Source organism: Anomaloglossus baeobatrachus, chromosome 1 (assembly GCF_048569485.1).
Source record: "Anomaloglossus baeobatrachus isolate aAnoBae1 chromosome 1, aAnoBae1.hap1, whole genome shotgun sequence".
Lineage (NCBI taxonomy): Eukaryota > Metazoa > Chordata > Amphibia > Anura > Aromobatidae > Anomaloglossus > Anomaloglossus baeobatrachus.
This window is the reverse complement of record NC_134353.1, coordinates 699,482,259-699,501,779: the sequence shown is the minus strand read 5'-3', so window position 1 is coordinate 699,501,779 and position 19,521 is coordinate 699,482,259. Positions and strand designations below refer to the sequence as shown.

The following is a 19,521-nucleotide window of genomic DNA, read 5'->3' as shown; positions in this document are numbered from 1 at the left end:
TTCCTGACAATTGTGTCTCATCATCGTCCACCCCTTGTTGAGACACGTTGCCAACTTCGTGAGAACGTGGCTGCTCAAATATTTGGGCATCTGTACATACAATCTCGTCATGGCCCACTTCAACAGGAGCTGGCGAGAGGCCAGAATTTGTGAATGGAAACGTGAACGAACAGCTCTTCCGAGTGTCCAAGTGTGGGATCAGTAATGTCCGTGGACGTGTACTCGGCCTGGTGGTAGGAAGGAGGATCAGGTTCTGAAATGTGCGGTGCAGTATCACGGCTACTGACACTTGACCGTGTGGAAGACAGAGTGTTTGTGGTGGTGCCAATCTGACTGGAAGCATTATCCGCTATCCAACTAACAACCTGTTGACACTGGTCTTGGTTCAAGAGCGGTGTACTGCTGCGGTCCCCAAGAATTTGGGACAGGACGTGCGAGCGACTAGATGTGGCCCTTTGTTGTGGCGAAATTAGAGCTTGCACACAACCTCGGTCTCTGCCTGCACCACCATCACGTCCACTTCCTTGTTCGTTGACAACGCCCTTGCGCATTTTGCAATGCTGTGCTGATGTGTATTCACTAGACTTGTGCGTTATATCCAAGTTTTTGCAAAACTCACACAAATGCAGCGGAAAGCTGCCACCAACAGGCACACACGTGCGGTTTTTAAATGCAAGCACGGAGGCACTAAGAACCTAACAGGTCTCTATCCAGGGACAACGTGGAGCCTCCCAATTTTTGGCTGCCCTGCCTAAGGGCTATACTACAATAGACCCACTTCCTTACAATGGGCACTTCAGGTTTACAGGCCCTCATGCACGTCTCTATCCAGGGACAACGTGGAGCCTCCCAATTTTTGGCTGCCCTGCCTAAGGGCTATACTATAATACACCCACTTCCTTACAATGGGCACTTCAGGTTTACAGGCCCTCATGCACGTCTCTATCCAGGGACAACGTGGAGCCTCCCAATTTTTGGCTGCCCTGCCTAAGGGCTATACTATAATACACCCACTTCCTTACAATGGGCACTTCAGGTTTACAGGCCCTCATGCACGTCTCTATCCAGGGACAACGTGGAGCCTCCCAATTTTTGGCTGCCCTGCCTAAGGGCTATACTATAATACACCCACTTCCTTACAATGGGCACTTCAGGTTTACAGGCCCTCATGCACGTCTCTATCCAGGGACAACGTGGAGCCTCCCAATTTTTGGCTGCCCTGCCTAAGGGCTATACTACAATAGACCCACTTCCTTACAATGGGCACTTCAGGTTTACAGGCCCTCATGCACGTCTCTATCCAGGGACAACGTGGAGCCTCCCAATTTTTGGCTGCCCTGGCAAAGGAAAATACTACAAAGACTCACTTCCTCAAAATGGGCACATTAGACTCAAGAGGCCTTCATGTACGTCTCTTCTCAGGGACATCGGAGTGCCACACAATGTTTTCACGTAAAATCTTTCATGTATTAATCTCAAAAAGTAACATACACCAGCTCTATCTCACTATTGGGTATGTGCCCTTAACATTTCCGCCATGAAAAAACATTTTGGGGTCATTTTGGAAGGTTTTCTGGTGAGTCCGTAAAAATGGCGTAAAACGCGGACAAAATTGTTCACAGCTGTGACTTTTGAGTGATAAATGCTTCAAGGGGTCTTCCCCATGCTGTTGCCATGTCATTTGAGCACTCTTCTGAGACTTTTGTGACATTTTTAGGGTTTCTCCATGCTGCCGGGGGGTCATTTCACAAAAATACTCGGGTCTCCCATAGGATAACATTGGGCTCGTTGCTCGGCCCGAGTACACGAGTATCTTGGGAGGCTCGGCCCGAGCTTCGAGCACCCGAGCTTTTTAGTACTCGCTCATCACTAGAGGTATCGTCTAATTTTATTTATTTTTTTGTAGCCCAAGTCAGCAAACAATATTATTTTAATTGTGTAACAACTATTTTCTGAATGTAATTCAACTTTTAAATATGTAAAATAAAACTTTTTTTAAAAAAAATACTTAGAGTTACCAGTAGGGGGGAGCATCTTCCTTGTATACAGCAAAAAGCTATAGTAATCCTTAGTAGAATTACGATAGCTGCAAATTTGGGCAGTCACTAGATGACATGCCTATTTTCCTCCCCTTTTGGGTGTTTGGCTATGTGCGCACGTGTGCGTAATTCATGCAGTTACGCTGCGCTTTGTAGCACAGCGTAATTGCATGCGTCCTGCGTCCCCTGCACAATCTATGGAGATTGTGCAGGGGCCGTGTGCACGTGGCGTCTTAGAGCGCAGCGCTTCGGCTGCTGCCCGAAGCGCGCGTTCTAAGAAGTGACATGTCACTTCTTCCGTGCGCTTTGCCGGCAGCCCCTGCTCTGTCTATGGCAGGAGCTGCAGGCAGAGCGCACGTTCTCTGCCGGCACCATGCGCTTCCTTTTCAGCTGCGCTCTGAAGCGCACCTTTTAGGTGCAGTGCAGAGCGCACACATGCGCACATAGCCTTACACTGCACCCAAAAGGGGAGCTGGTGTATTTCATAGTAATGTGTCGCCATTTTATGGGTGACTGTATGCGCATTGTATATTGCCACCCGGAAGTAAAGTGGAAACACATTTTTGTCAGACAGGAGCAGCGGCGATACAGAAACTTGCAGCAATGGATGAGAACGATCGTGGGCCGGTGGAGAAGATCCAGCGTGGGCTGGTGGAGAAGCAGTAGGTACTGGTATTTACTTCCGCTTTCAGATCCTGGCTGTAGGAGAAAAATGCAGCCCAGCACAAAGCGTGGGCTAGGGAAAAATGGCTGCTGAACACACCCGCGGCTGTGAATTGGGATATCCACATAGGCGTTACCATTTCACAGCGGGAGGAGTTGTCATACAACTAATGGGGTCGGAATCCGACCACTATCGGCTATGTACATGAGGTGCTATAAATCGAGCTTGCACTGTCGTGATAGATTCTGGAATGTAAAATGGCAGCCCCCATTGTCCAGCTTGCCAGGATTATAAAAACTGAAATACATCTTTATTTTAAGCAAGATAACATTATAACTGCATGTTATCTTACAACTAATCATTGCTTGCATTATATAAATTCACGATACCTTACCTTTAAAAGGGCTGTGCAGACATAAGATACTGATGAAATATATACAGGACAAATTAACAATATCAGATTGGTTGGGATTCAACATCCCATTCTCTCACTAACCAGCTCCAACGACAGCCAGATGGAAACATTGAATAAAATATGGCATTTCTTACCAAAGGGACTTGTCTTGTTCAATAGTTTCTTTGGATGAACTAAGACCCTGGGACAGACCCAGGCCAACAGGAAATCCTTCACGGGCTAACTTAATGCTTGGCTCAAACAGATGTTTCCATGGTAACTTGCCATGCCGTCGGTGTGCTGCCATGTATCCACGAATCTCCCCTGGCACTGCTATGGACAAGCCTCCTGTAGAGGATGTTGTTGTTAGCAGAAGGTATAAAATATACAAAAAAGAAAAAAAAGTGGCTTTCATTCATTGCTTTTATACTATTTTTTTTTTTTTTTTTAAATCAGATCTTTTTATTAAACAACTAAGAATCAATACAGAGAAAATATATTGCATCTTATATAACTAGTAAAAGCGTACTTTGAAAAAAACATATGTTGTCTATAAAATCAGGTTTTCCCTCTGTGTATATATATATATAAAAAAAAAAAGGATTCTTAGATCAGTTATATAAATTGAGCCTACAAACAACCTGGCTCCACAGATAAGCAAAAAAGTTTAAATTATGCAATAATACCTCAGTCTAATAGAAAAGTCTCCTCCATCAGCCGTGTCGCTCCACATCATATTTCCATACCCGCTTGCCTCTCTCTCCCCGTTTAATCATCAATCACACCCTTCCGGCCCCCTCCCACAGCGCCGCTCAAAGTCTACTCCGCCACGTAAAACACTAGTTTTAACTTTTACTCCCCAAACATTCCATTCACTGCAAACACAACAGTAACTGGTCCAACATTGCATCCTGCACTAGTGCCCCAGATGGGAGACCCGGCGACTCCATCCATGGATGCCAAATTTTGTAAAACTTTCTCAGTTTCTAGAAATCACCAATGTGTCCACACTCCCACACTCCCACATAACATGCATCAAATGGGCATCATCCTGTCCACACCTAACACATTGTGCATTTGGTCTAAGGGGTACTTTGCACACTACGACATCGCAGGTGCGATGTCGGTGGGGTCAAATTGAAAGTGACGCACATCCGGCATCGCAGGCGACATCGTAGTGTGTAAAGCCTAGATGATACGATTAACGAGCGCAAAAGCGTCGTAATCGTATCATCGGTGTAGCGTCGGCGTAATCCATAATTACGCTGACGCGATGGTCCGATGTTGTTCCTCGCTCCAGCAGCAGCACACATCGCTGTGTGTGAGGCCGCAGGAGCGAGGAACATCTCCTACCGCGGCTCCCGTAGGATATGCGGAAGGGAGAAGGTGGGTGGGATGTTTACATCCTGCTCATCTCCGCCCCTCCGCTCCTATTGGCTGTGTGACGTCGCAGTGACGCCGTACGACTTGCCCCCTTAATAAGGAGGCGGGTCGCCGGCCAGAGCGACGTCCCAGGACAGGTGAGTCCATGTAAAGCTGCCGTAGCGATAATGTTCACTACGGCAGCTATCACAAGGATATCGAGCTGCGACGGGGGCGGGGACTATCGCGCTCGGCATCGCAGCATCGGCTTGCGATGTCACAGCGTGCAAAGTACCCCTAAGTCCCATCTTGAATAATAGGCTGGGAGTTTTATATACCCTGTGGATGAGATATATTTGAGAAAGCCTTTGGCACTCAGAGACCGCCAGTTTCGGGACCTGTTCTAGAATGTCGGACCACTGGTCTTCCGTCATGGGACCAACGTCCCATTCCCATTTACTTTTAACAGACAGTGGGTATGTCTCCAGATGGGCAGGTAGTAATCTTTTGTATAGTTCAGAAAAAAGACCTTTAAAGGACTCAGATGTAAGCAGCATACAGTTAGGTCCAGAAATATTTGGACAGTGACACAATTTTTGCGAGTTGGGCTCTGCATGCCACCACATTGGATTTGAAATGAAACCTCTACAACAGAATTCAAGTGCAGATTGTAACGTTTAATTTGAAGTTTTGAACAAAAATATCTGATAGAAATTGTAGGAATTGTGCACATTTCTTTACAAACACTCCACATTTTAGGAGGTCAAAAGTAATTGGACAAATAAACCAAACCCCAAAAAAAAATATTTATTTTCAATATTTTGTTGCGAATACTTTGGAGGCAATCACTGCCTTAAGTCTGGAACCCATGGACATCACCAAACGCTGGGTTTCCTCCTTCTTAATGCTTTGCCAGGCCTTTACAGCCGCAGCCTTCAGGTCTTGCTTGTTTGTGGGTCTTTCCGTCTTAAGTCTGGATTTGAGCAAGTGAAATGCATGCTCAATTAAGTTAAGATCTGGTGATTGACTTGGCCATTGCAGAATGTTCCACTTTTTTGCACTCATGAACTCCTGGGTAGCTTTGGCTGTATGCTTGGGGTCATTGTCCATCTGTACTATGAAGCGCCGTCCGATCAACTTTGCGGCATTTGGCTGAATCTGGGCTGAAAGTATATCCCGGTACACTTCAGAATTCATCCGGCTACTCTTGTCTGCTGTAATGTCATCAATAAACACAAGTGACCCAGTGCCATTGAAAGCCATGCATGCCCATGCCATCACGTTGCCTCCACCATGTTTTACAGAGGATGTGGTGTGCCTTGGATCATGTGCCGTTCCCTATCTTCTCCAAACTTTTTTCTTCCCATCATTCTGGTACAGGTTGATCTTTGTCTCATCTGTCCATAGAATACTTTTCCAGAACTGAGCTGGCTTCATGAGGTGTTTTTCAGCAAATTTAACTCTGGCCTGTCTATTTTTGGAATTGATGAATGGTTTGCATCTAGATGTGAACCCTTTGTATTTACTTTCATGGAGTCTTCTCTTTACTGTTGACTTAGAGACAGATACACCTACTTCACTGAGAGTGTTCTGGACTTCAGTTGATGTTGTGAACGGGTTCTTCTTCACCAAAGAAAGTATGCGGCGATCATCCACCACTGTTGTCATCCGTGGACGCCCAGGCCTTTTTGAGTTCCCAAGCTCACCAGTCAATTCCTTTTTTCTGAGAATGTACCCGACTGTTGATTTTGCTACTCCAAGCATGTCTGCTATCTCTCTGATGGATTTTTTCTTTTTTTTTCAGCCTCAGGATGTTCTGCTTCACCTCAATTGAGAGTTCCTTAGACCGCATGTTGTCTGGTCACCGCAACAGCTTCCAAATGCAAAACCACACACCTGTAATCAACCCCAGACCTTTTAACTACTTCATTGATTACAGGTTAACGAGGGAGACGCCTTCAGAGTTAATTGCAGCCCTTAGAGTCCCTTGTCCAATTACTTTTGGTCCCTTGAAAAAGAGGAGGCTATGCATTACAGAGCTATGATTCCTAAACCCTTTCTCCGATTTGGATGTGAAAACTCTCATATTGCAGCTGGGAGTGTGCACTTTCAGCCCATATTATATATATATAATTGTATTTCTGAACATGTTTTTGTAAACAGCTAAAATAACAAAACTTGTGTCACTGTCCAAATATTTCTGGACCTAACTGTATGTAATGTTTGATTATGTGTCACTGTCACCGGATTTGTCCTCCCTTGTCTTTCCAGTGCGTGCCTCAGCTGTAAATACTGATAAAATAAGACATGCGGAAGGTGAAACTCCGTTCTCAATTGCTCAAAACTCTTAAGAATATTATTTTGTAGAACTTGTGACACTAAATGGATCCCTTTATCTTCCCATCCTCTGAACCCCACTAATTTTTTAATTTCCGGCAAATCCGGGTTCCGCCACAGTGGCCAGAACTCTGTAGGCCCATTTATCTTCAAAAGAAACTTACCTCTGTCCCATACCCGAAATATCATAGCCAACGTGGGATATTGTGCCCCATTTATCTGTCTTTGTCTCACATCCAACTGGCAACCCGGATATTTCCATACCGATCCCTCTCTCACTATATCACCACTATTATCATACGCTACTTCTTTGCCCCAACCCCTAAGATGTTGCATCTGGGAGGCTATATAGTATATATATGGGTTTGGTACCGCCAGTCCTCCCTCCTCCTTTCCCCGCTATAGCACTTCCAGTCGAATCCTAGCCTGTTTTTTCTTCCAGATAAGTTCCCGGAATAATGTATTAATTTTTGCAAAAAATTCCCTACGTATCCACACTGGAGAATTATGTATAAGATATAGTAATTGTGGCATCATTACCATTTTGATTAAGTTGGATCTACCGATATTTGATAGTGGCAAGCGACACCAGGTGTGTATCTTTGCTCTGAACCGCTGCAACAGGGGTTCCAGATTTAGGGCCTGGAAATCCTTCGGATTTGGGCTAACAGTTACTCCCAGATACTTAAACTCTCGGACCACAGGAACCGGTATCTGCAAGTCCAAGAAATCCACCGGGAGAGGGTCTATCGGCATTAAAGCCGATTTGGACCAATTAATCCGAAGGCCAGACCTCCGCCCAAATTCTTGAATGATATCCATTGCCGGCAAAATCGAGGAATGTACCCTGTCTAAATATAAAAGTAGGTCATCTACATATAATGATATTTTCTGCTCCACTGCTCCACACCTAAATCCTGTTATCTCCCTGGAGTTCCGTATTGCAACTGCCAATGGCTCTACTGCGGTAGCAAATAGCAAGGGCGAGAGCGGGCACCCCTGCCTAGTACCTCTTCCGAGAGGAAAAGACTCAGAGACCCTGCCATTAGCCTAACCTTCGCCACCGGTGAGTCATGTAGCAGCTTCACCCAATTTATAAATCGATGTCCAAAACCCATTTTCCGAAGTATCGCCCACAAATACCCCCATTCTAAGCTATCGAACGCCTTAGCGGCGTCTAAGGACAAAATTGCCCTTTCCCCTGGCTTCTCAGAACTATGCTGAATCCCTAAGTATAATTTTCTAAGATTCATAGATGTGGCTCTACATGGAATAATTCCTGTTTGATCATTCTGTATAATAGATGAGATGACTCGGGACATCCTATTGGCGAGCACCTTGGCCAGTAATTTAACATCTGTTGGTAGTAGAGAGATTGGGAGGTATGAATCCGGGATCTCTGGATCTTTTCCAGGTTTTAATATTAAGACTATTAAAGCTTCCCTCATAGAAGGCGGGAGGAACCTCTGCCTTTCAGCCTCTTCAAATACTTTAAGTAGTTTAGGTAGTAGTAAGGGTGCATAAGTTTTATAAAACTTGCCAGGCAGGCCATCCGTTCCCAGAGCTTTTTCATTTTGCATCTGGCCAAGCGCTTCCTCCAATTCTTCCAACAGGATGTCTCGATCCAACAAATCCCTTTCTTCGTCGGCCAGTGTGGGGAGAGAGCGAGCATCCAAATATTGCTCATTCTCAGTCTCCGTAAGGTCACAGTCTGATGTGCATAGCCGCATATAATACCTCTTTATCTCCCTCACTATATCCTCACTTTCCGTTACAAGGTCACCCGACTCCGTCTTCATCCTATTTATATATGAAGATCCTTCCTGCGCCCTAATGACCGTGGCTAGTAGGTGCCCTACTCCCTCCCCCTCTATGAAATATTTCTGCTTGAGGAAGTAACGTTTATTTGCTGCCGCCGACATGAGATTTTCCCTGAGTGACATCTGTGCCTTCTCTAGAGTGTTTTTAGTTTCCTCTGTCGGGTTGAGCACCACCGCAGCCTCCGCAACAGATACTTCCTGAATCAGACTTTGGGTGTAGCGTCTGTTTTGTTTTTTACGTATGCATATTTCTCTGATATAGATGCCCCTCAACACGGCTTTCATAGAGTCCCAGACTAAATGTGATGGTGCGGAGCACTCATTAAGTTGGAAATATTCTAAAATATTATCATGTAAAGATCCCCCTATAAGCTGGATCCAGAAGGGATAAAGTTTCCAGATAGGCCTAGACAGGGTGAGGGGGTTTCCCCATGAAAGTGTAACATGGAGTGGTGAGTGATCAGATACGCTTCTAGGTAGATAGGCCACCGTTTGTACATATGAGGTCGTAAGTGTGTTCCCAATAGCCAGGTCTATCCGTGACATAGTGTGCTGGGAGCTAGAGTAGCAGGAAAACTGTTTGGATGTGGGGTTTTGGACGCGCCAAAGGTCTACCAAACCCAGCTCTGTCAGCATTCTAGCAAATGAAGTTGAGGCTGCGTCCTCTGATATGTTCCCCGAATGTAGCTTATCTAGATAAGGATGTAAATATGTGTTAAAATCTCCTATCAAAAGAGTCGGCGCAGGGGGGAAGGAGTCTAAAACAGACAAGATTCTTTTTACTGGTTCCACTGAGTATGGTGGAGGGATGTATACCGCAACCAGAATAAATTGTATACCATACAGCGTACAAAGTAAACAAACATATCTGCCCCCAGGGTAAACCACTGATTTGGTACATGAGAACAGAATGGATTTGTGCACCAACACACTGACACCCCGTGCATGGGTCGAGTATGTGGAATGATATTCATATGTGATCCATCCCTTCCTCAGCCAATGAACATTATCTCTCACCATGTGGGTCTCAGATAAATATAGAATAGCCGGGAGAAACTTTTGCAAATGAGTAAATATAGCACACCTCTTATTCGCATCCCTGAGCCCCCTAACATTCCACGCTACAATATTAAGTGATGTCGCCATAAGAGCAGGTTGATAAATAATAAACCAGAGCATACTCCATTACTGGGGGAGAGAGGCAATCTCCACCAATTCCTGTTAGCATTAGGTTGAGCGACACGACTGAGGAACACCACACCACACATATTAATTGCAAAATACAACAGTAAAATGAAAAAACAAGGAGGGAAATAGAGCCCTGCACACCAGTGTACAGCACCCCCGCCCTCAAAAACAAGTGTAACTTGCACATTTCTCTCAGATAGAGAGAGTCAGGGCTAGAAAACTCGCCCAGAGTCCATGCAGGGAGAAGGGTCCACAGCTTTTTCCCGTAACGAGTGTCCACAGTGAACCGGTCATCTCCCGCCCTGGATCCAAAATGATATGATCAGTAGTAATTATACCAGGATAGCGTCCCATTCAAACAGAAACAGCAGCACCTGGTGGTAGAAAGGGTGATCTTCAAGTATCCTTCCTCCTCATGGACCTCTCATTAATATCCAGCCAAGACAGCACCGCTCCCGCCGTATCAAAAAAGTGAGTTTCTCCATTCATCGCAATTCGCAGTCTAGCAGGATACATCATGGAGTATGGCACTTGTAATCCGCGCAGGCGTTGTTTAATCTCAATAAATTGTGCCCTTTTACGTTGTACCTCCATGGAAAAATCAGGGTAAATAGAGATCTTCCTCCCATTAATAGCAAGCTCCTTAAGATCTCTGGATATGCGCAGAATAGCATCCCTATCTTTAGAATGCAGAAGTTTGAGCAAGAAAGGAGGTGGGGGTGCTCCTGGTGGGGGGGCACGTGTAGGTGTCGCGGGCGGCGGGGTGCTGCGCTCGCTAGCGCTAGAGTCCGGCGCTGCTGCTGCTCGGTGGCTCGAGCGGTGGGCCCGGATCCGGGGACTCGAGCGGCGCTCCTCGCCCGTGAGTGAAAGGGGATAGTTTGGTTTTGGGATTTGGTCCGTGACACCACCCACGGGTTGTGGTGAGGTTGGGCACCACCGCTGCTGGTGACGGGGATCCCGGGAGCGATGGTAGGGAGCAGCTGGGATGTCGTTTTCCCCCTCTGTGGGTAGGGGTTGGTGGTCCCGGGGCCCGGTGAGGTGATGGGGAGGCAGGGTTGGCAAGGTGCAGGGTCGCCTGGACTGCGCAGCGCGATGCCGGATGGCACGGTTGTACTCACTCAGCCACAAATGTACGCAAAAGTCTCTGGTAAACCAAACGGCTGGATGGACGGGTCCCGCAGCCGGCTGCTGTGGCTTCTGCCGGACGGTTGATGGTGGCTGCCTTTCCCTGCACCTTTGTGTACGTTCGGTCCCGATGGCTTCCCACCGGTAACCCACTCCCCAGCGGATATATGTGCTGGAGGAGCCCTTTTGCCCGCAGGCTCTGGCCCTTGGAACTCTAGCTGTGGCGGTAGCTGTATTTCCTTCTACTGGTCGGACGGTTGCCTTATATCGGGTCTTGGCTGTTAGGAAACCCCTGGGGTTCCGGTCACTGACTGATTTGACCTCTTAACGGCGACTCCAAGCCTGGTCGGGGTCCGCAGGCCCTGCTGGTGTGTGCTGGCTTCACTTCGCTCCCTGGTTCGGTACCGGCGGGACACCGCCCGTCCCCGGTCCTACGGTTCCGCGTTGATTCGCCTCTCCTGCAGACGGCCACCACTGTCTGCCAACCTTGCTCTTAGTGCCCAGGCCACACACCCGGACACGGTCAGTTTACTCCTTCACCACTACATCAGTCCTCTCCCTTTCACTTCCCTAACTGATCTGACTTCCTTTTCCTGCCTTCAGGACTGAGAACTCCTTGGTGGGTGGGGCCAACCGCCTGGCTCCACCCCACCTGGTGTGGACATCAGCCCCTGGAGGGAGGCAACAAGAATTTTGTGTCTGGCTGATGTGCCTGTCTCGGGGTGGGGGTGTGTGTTGCAGTACCTGTGATGACCTGGCTAGTCCAGGGCACCACATTGGGACCCTGTGTGCTCTCTCAATAGTAAAGAATGGAGATAAAACATCTTTGCCAAAGGTGTCCATTAGCCATTTCTCAAAAAAGCCCAGGGAGTCATTCCCTTCTGCCCTCTCCGGGACCCCCACCATGCGCAGATTACTTCTACGGGAGCGGTTCTCCAAATCGTCCACCTTGTTCAGCAGTGTTGTGATATTTTGCGTGGCTTTTCCCAGCTCCCGTGTCATTGGTGGCAATTTATCCTCCACTGCACTCACACGTTCTTCCAGCTCCCCCACTCTGGTAGTCACCCCCTGCAGCTCATGTTTGATACAGGCTATATCCCGAGTGACAGTTCCCATTTGGTTACTTAAAGTGGCCAGTGTGGTCTTGCAAGCGTTAACTGCTGCCAGTATTTCCGCCAGTGTGGGTTCAGCTTCCCCACCTTCAATCACAGGCCCCAGTCTCTGTATTTGCTAAGCTACTGAACAAACAGGGCTCAAGTTACTCACTGGATCCTCCACATTATGTTCAGTGTCTCTCACAGAGTTCTCACCAGAAGACAGATCAGGAACAGGAACCACTCTGGCATATCTCTCCAGTCTGCTGGCAGCCCCCACTGCTGCACTACAAGAGGGCCTGGTTTTTGCTGGAGCCATCTTGGCCACTGCAGGGACACATTCCTGTGCGTCTTTATCCTTATCTTTCTTGTTGATACGGATTGGCATGGTGCTAGTATCCTCCCCTCTCCAGATGCCTGGGTGAATATTGCAGCCTTCCAGGTTAGTTATGCCTATTAATAGGGCTGGTATTCAGGATTTTGAGAGGATCCAGGCAGGAGCTCTCTTGTGCTGCTTCCTCCCTACATGAGGTCCAGGCCACGCCCCCGCTTTTATACTATTTTTAATTGTAAAAAAGTCACAACTTTTTGCCAAAAATTAATTTCTGTAAAACATTTCCAATTATGTCGAGGAGGAGGGACTTCCAGATTTACAATAATTTAAGGAAAAAATTGACACAAAAAGAAATTATAGTACAAATCTAATTTTCTTGGCACTGGTGTGACGACTAGTCAGGGTGTCACAGGGAACTGCACCCCTTTCCTTCTGGTGCAAGACTCAACCCCCAATGGTTCTGGGATCCCAACCGTTGTTATTGCTCCATCAGCATTCAAACCTTAGTCACACCTTACACCACACCCTGTCAGGCACACCAGTAGGTGGTCTAGCTGGAACAGGGCCACTCACCTATGAGTCAGGCAGACTGGTGGGAGGGAGGAAGTCAGTGAGAGCAAGTTGAGAGCAGAGCTTAGGAGCAGATTAGAAGTAGCTCCCAAAGAGTGAGGGGCTGGGAGTTGGAGCTCCCTGTGGGACTTTTGGCTAGGTCGCAGACGGTGGTCTGGGACAGAATGAGTCGGAGGCCCAGTCGCAGGGTATTGAAGAAGGGTGCCCAGCTTAGTTTTGGAGAATGGTCGGCACCGGAGTACCTAGTAACCGAACCGGTACCAAGCACGGCGGGGTACTGGACCCTAGATCAGGGAGTAGCTTAACGCAACCTGATAATTAACCTGTGGAGGATAGTCTCTTTATGAACTTTCCCCCAGAGATCAAAGGCATCAACATAAAGAGGGTATATGGCTTTACAGCTTATGCGGCCCACTGAAATCCCAAGTGTCAGCCATCAAGAGCACAGCTCCCCTACTTAACAGTAGGGAGCGGGACCCCGACAGCTTCAAGCAGAGGGGTTACTCAAAACATCTAAAATACAGTGCATGGAGGCAAGGTACAGACCATCAGCAATACCAACCGGAGCGGACTCCCAGACGGGCTCCCCTGAAGTGGCAGCGGCACCCAGAGACTTTGTTTACTTCTGTGTCAGCTTCTGCTTTGTGGTCTCATCACTACCAACACTGCCTGAGTGAGTACGCTGTCCTCCCCTGCTTCCAATCTGAGCCATGCTCCTCTACACCCCCATCATCCAGAGTCCCGGGGCCTCACCTACCCGTGGAGGGAACGTCATCTGGCTTCCCCAGTCCATCTCCCCGGGTACTCCCATCAACAGCGGCGGTACTCCCCTTACTGCGAACCACGGGTGGCGTCACGAACTCTCACTCCCCTGGAAATACCCCCCTTTACAATTGAAGTGGCCACGAGCCCCCGGGTCTGGAGACCCTCGAGCCACAGCAACCCCCAGATCCGAGAGGTTCGACTGCTGCAGGGGCAGCACACTGGCATACAAAGATGCCCCTCATATATTTAGAGGCATCCACCTGTCAGTGAATATGTCCCATCTTACTCCAGTACAACTGAGCGGAGAGTAGGTCTGGCATAAGAAGCCGGTGCCCCGGCAGTCAGCAGGATGGGGAATCCAGCTCACTGCTTCAGACACGACCACTCTTTGGCTATCTGAGATGTCAAGATCTAACACCAATCCCATTTCATCCATTATACTTGCAAGATTATTTTCATATGCTAAACTAACTCTATAATGAAAGATTTTTGGATGCTTATTTTGAGGAGACACTGCAATATTAACAATAACTAGTATATTTAGATGATTACTGACTGTGCAATAATCAAGAAACATAGAGAAACAGCCATCCATTTACACAAGGCCCACTGCACCTACAGTATTACAAACAATAGCCAAAGTAATTGACAATCATATGTAGAATTACCGATTCTATGATTTTTGATAAAAAGCCATCCTTTTAGTTCTTTAAGTTTATATAATGAAAGGTTATAGAGTAAAGGGTACTTGAACTTGATCTTTTGAGATCGCACATAGGTCATTTTACGCTTATGCGATCTACATCGCTAACGAGATCGCTAGCGATGTCGCAGCATGTAAAGTACCCTTAAGAGCTAATCTGGGGACTTATAACATAGTCCAGATAGGACAATTTGGCAAACCCTCCTATTTACAGTAACTTCTGAACAGCTTTTAAACTAATCAGTACTTCCTGTCATATTAATTCATTGTGTATATTGCTGCATTAAACAAATTGTTTTCTTATTTTCAATAGAGCGATTTTTCTGTGCATTATGGTAATTATTTTCCAACATGTCCTGAACATTTTGCATGAGAATCAATTTATCACCAAAGAATTATTGGCATACATTGAAGTTTTAAGTTCAGGGTTTAAGTAAAAATAAAAGGTAGAGACTAGTGTTGAGCCACCCCCCTCGTGTTCGAGTTCGGTTCGGTTCGTCGAACGGCGGCTTAGTTTGGCGAACACCTTCGAACCCTATTGAAAACAATGGCAGGCAAACAAAAACACATACAAACACATTATACATGTACACATACAGCTAATAAACATTGCCATTACACTTACAGGTCCCCGCAAGGCGTCCTGCACTCTGTCTCCCACCGCTTTTCCTTCCGATCATGGCTGCGTCCTCCCGGTAGCCAGCACTGATGATAGGACCTTCCGCGACATCGTCATAGCATGTGACCAGTCACGTGTCTATTATCTCATTGGCTACAGACTGGTCACATCACGCTAGGTCCTGTCAGTGCATCTCTCCGGTACGCGGTGCTCGTTTGAGCATCTCCATGTACCGGCGAGATGCTTGGGCACATGCTTGGCTCCCCGGCGCCGGGAATCAGGTGATCAGAGCACCGTTGCTATAGTAACCTGCCTATCCGATTACAATAGCAACGGTGGCAGCGGTGACATCACCGCTTACAACCCGCAGCCTCTGCCCACTCACTGAGTGATTAGACTGCACGGGAGCAGCAGTGTCTTCCTTCCACACAGTGCTGTCTGATGTAGCAGAGCTGCATGGGTTGAAGGAGAAAGAAGACAGAAGACCAGGATCGTGGAAGGGTGAGAGGGAGTAATAAACATGGAGTATCTAAGTGTGTCTGTGTGTTTATTTCTATTAAAGTATTTTTTCTCTGTGTGGTGTCTTTTTTTTTAACCCTTTATTGGAGATTCTTAATGGCCGGGTCAAACTTGCCTAACATTAAGAATCTCTGGCTTAATACTAGCTAGTAAAACAAAGCTAGTATTAACCCATTATTACCCAGTGAGCCACCGTCACCAGGGCAGCTGGAAGAGTTGTATACAGCGACAGATGATGGTGCTTCTATGAAAGCACCATTTTCTGGGGCGGCTACGGACTGCAATTTGCAGCAGAGGGGTCCAGAAAGCTCGGGCCAACCTGTGCTGCGGATTCCAATCCCCAGCTGCCTAGTTGTACCTGGCTGGACATAAAAATGGGGCGAAGCCCACATAATTTTTTTTTAATTATTTCATGAAATTCGTGAAATAATTAAAAAAAAATGGCTTCCCTATATTTTTTGTTCCCAGCTGGGTACAAATAGGCAGCTCGGGTTGGGGGCAGCCTGTAGCTGCCTGCTGTACCTGGCTAGCATACAAAAATATGGCGAAGCCCACGTCATTTTTTTGGGGGGGAAAAAAGCTCCTGTATACAGTCCTGGATGGAGTATGCTGAGCTTTGTGGTTTTGCAGCTGCTGTCTGCTCTCCTGCATACACTAGTGGATGGAGAATGCGGAGCCTTGTAGTTCTGCAGCTGCTGTATGCTCTCCTGCATATGTGCCGCCCCCACACCAGCCGTTGGGCTGCTCGGATCCAGATCTACAGTATGGCTCGAGGGGTTCTCTAGACCCGGGGGTCGCGCGGGCACTTCGAATAAAAAGGGGACGTATGTATACGGAATTTGCTGTAGATTGTCTGTGACGCCACCCATGGTGTATGGTGAGATGTGGCACCACCGCTACTTGCTGTGGAGCTCTCGGGGGCGATGTGATGGCAGCTGGATGTTAACCCCTCCGTGGGTAGGGATGGATGCCCCGGGGCCCAGTGTTGTGCAGGATTGCAGGGACCAGTAAACTTACAGTTCGGTTGTCCTGGTGCTGGATGAGGTTGTACTGATTTGTGGAGTCATTGGTTGTCCTGGTGCTGGATGAGGTTGCACTGTTGTGTGAAGTCACTGGTTGTCCTGGTGCTGGATGAGGCTGTACTGATTTGTGGAGTCATTGGTTGTCCTGGTGCTGGATGAGGTTGCACTGATGTGTGGAGTCACTGGTTGTCCTGGTGCTGGATGAGGTTGCACTGATGTGTGGAGTCATTGGTTGTCCTGGTGCTGGATGAGGTTGCACTGATGTGTGGAGTCATTGGTTGTCTTGGTGCCGGAGGAGGTTGCATGGATATGTGGAGTCATTGGTTGTCCTGGTGCTGGATGAGGCTGTACTGATGTGTGGAGTCACTGGTTGTCCTGGTGCTGGATGAGGGTGTACTGATGTGTGGAGTCAATAAACACAATGTCCTTTTGTAAACCAAGGTGATGGTGGCCGGCTGCCGCGGTCGGGTGTATCTGGTCCCACACCCGGGTTAGTAGTCAATGTCGCTTTCCTCTGCACGCTTTGTGTTGTGTGTTGGACTTCCCGGTGTGAAACACGGGAGTCCGCTCCCGGTCCTTTTGTTGGGAGCCTTGCCCACTGACGCTGACCCGTGGGATCTACCGGGCCCTGGCCGATGCCCTATCCATCTGGGTGGGTGGTTGTCTCTTTTCAAGACTTAGGGGCACTTTGCACACCGCGACATCGCAGGTGCGATGTCGGTGGGGTCAAATTGAAAATGACGCACTTCCGGCATCGCATGCGACATCGCAGTGTGTAAAGGCTGGATGATACGATTAACGAGCGCAAAAGCGTCGTAATCGTATCATCGGTGCAGCGTCGGCGTAATCCATGATTACGCTGACGCAATGGTCCGATGTTGTTCCTCGCTCCTGCGGCAGCACACATCGCTGTGTGTGAAGTCGCAGGAGCGAGGAATGTCTCCTACCGGCCTCACTGCGGCTTCCGTAGGATATGCGGAAGGAAGGAGGTGGGCAGGATGTTTACATCCTGCTCATCTCCGCCCCTCCGCTCTGATTGGCTGCCTGCCGTGTGACGTCGCAGTGACGCCGCACGACCCGCCCCCTTAACAAGGAGGCGGGTCGCCGGCCACAGGGACGTCGCACGGCAGGTGAGTGTGTGTGTGAAGCTGGCGTAGCGATAACTTTCGCTACGCCAGCTATCACCACATATCGCTGCTGCGACGGGGGCGGGCACTATCGCACTCGGCATCGCAGCATCGGGCTGCGATGTCGCAGTGTGCAAAGTGCCCCTTAGGTTGGGACAGGACCTAAAATCCTGCCCTCAATTGGTTACTTAGCTAGGCCGTTGGTGCCGGTCCTGGCTTCAGGGTCCAAGTACCCCCTTTGTGCACGGTTTTCAGGTCGGTTCTCCGGTGTCGGTACCGGTGGGCTACAACCCTTCCCCGGTCCACCTCGGATCTCCGGCAGCCGTCTTCCCATCTCCTGCTGACACTACTATCTGCCGCCTAGCCAGTACACCGGGGCTCCAACCCCGGCACCTGTCAACTTGGACTTCAGACCTTGACTGGTCTGAACTCCACTTGAGCTACAGACTGAACTGACTGTTTTCCCGCCCCAGGTTCTCTAGACCCCTAGGTGAGCGCTCTCCATCCGCCTGGTCCCGCCCACTGGTGTGTCTGTCCTACTCTGAGGAGGGTGACTAGGGTTTCAGGTCGGCTGTATGTAACCTTGTGTGGGATTGGTGTTCTGTGGGGCCTATGTGTGACTACCTGATGCTTCAGGGCGTCACACATACACTAGTGGATGAAGTATGCTGAGCCTTGCAGTTCTGCTCCTCCTGCCTCTCCCTCCAGCACACAGTCCTGGATGGAGGATGCTGAGCCTTGTAGTTCTGTAGCTGCTGTCTCCTCTCCTCATTACAGACAGCAGACAGCAGCTGCAGAACTACAAGGCTCAGCATACTCCATCCAGGACTGTATGCAGGAGTTTTTTGTCCCCCCCAAAAATGACGTGGGCTTCACCATATTTTTGTATGCTAGCCAGGTACAGCAGGCAACTACAGGCAGCCCCCAACCCCAGCTGCCTATTTGTACCCGGCTGGGAACAAATAATATAGGGAAGCCATTTTTTTTTAATTATTTCACGAATTTCATGAAATAATTTAAAAAAAAAATTATGTGGGCTTCGCCCCATTTTTGTGTCCAGCCATGTACAACTAGACAGCTGGGGATTGGAATCCGCAGTGCAGTGTGCCCAAGCTTTCTGGGCACCCCTGCTGCAAATTGCAGTCCGTAGCCGCCCCAGAAAATGGCACTTTCATAGAAGCACCATCTTCTGGCGCTGTATCCAACTCTTCCAGCTGCCCTGGTGACGGGTGGCTCGCTGGGTAATAATGGGGTTAGGGCTAGCTGTATATTATCAACTGGCCCTAAGCCATGGTGTCATGCCAATATTAGACATGGCCACCATGAATTTCTAGTACAGATAAAAAAAAAAAAAAAAACAACACACAGAAACATATTTTTATTAGAAATAAAAAACACAATTAGTGACTCCATCCTTATTGAAATAAAGAACCCCCCTCCGCAGTAATCCTGGGTCAAGGGTCCGCACCGTCCAATCCGGATCCAATATCATTTGATCGGTTTGCTGGAAGGCAAAGCCATCAGATGATGGGTCAGGTTCAAGGGCCTGAATCACATGACACATCATCTGATTGTATAAACGGCTTTTATACAGTCAGCTGATGCATCAGTGCAAAAAAAAAAAAGAAAACAAAAAAAACTACACACTTCTGTGCAGACTCCTGTCTGACAGCATCAGCTGATACCAGCCTCCAGCCGTGTGGCTTTATACTGGCTGGTATCAAAATTGGGGGGAACTGCAGTTTTTTTTTGTTTTTTTTTATTATTATTATTATTATTATTTATTTATTTATTTATTTATTTATTTTACTGCACGATATAGACCTGCCCGCCGGCAGC

The 19,521-nt window shown here is 48.0% G+C and overlaps 1 protein-coding gene across 1 annotated transcript in view; it reads right to left on the bottom strand.

Annotated features, from left to right (window-relative positions):
* The window catches only part of GGT1 (gamma-glutamyltransferase 1), a 259,711-nt gene that overhangs the window by 43,171 nt on the left and 197,019 nt on the right, over positions 1 to 19,521 (bottom strand). The window contains exon 5 of the mRNA XM_075320874.1: positions 3,253 to 3,445. Coding sequence (XP_075176989.1) covers positions 3,253 to 3,445 — 193 coding nt within the window. The remainder of the gene's footprint in view (positions 1 to 3,252; positions 3,446 to 19,521) is intronic.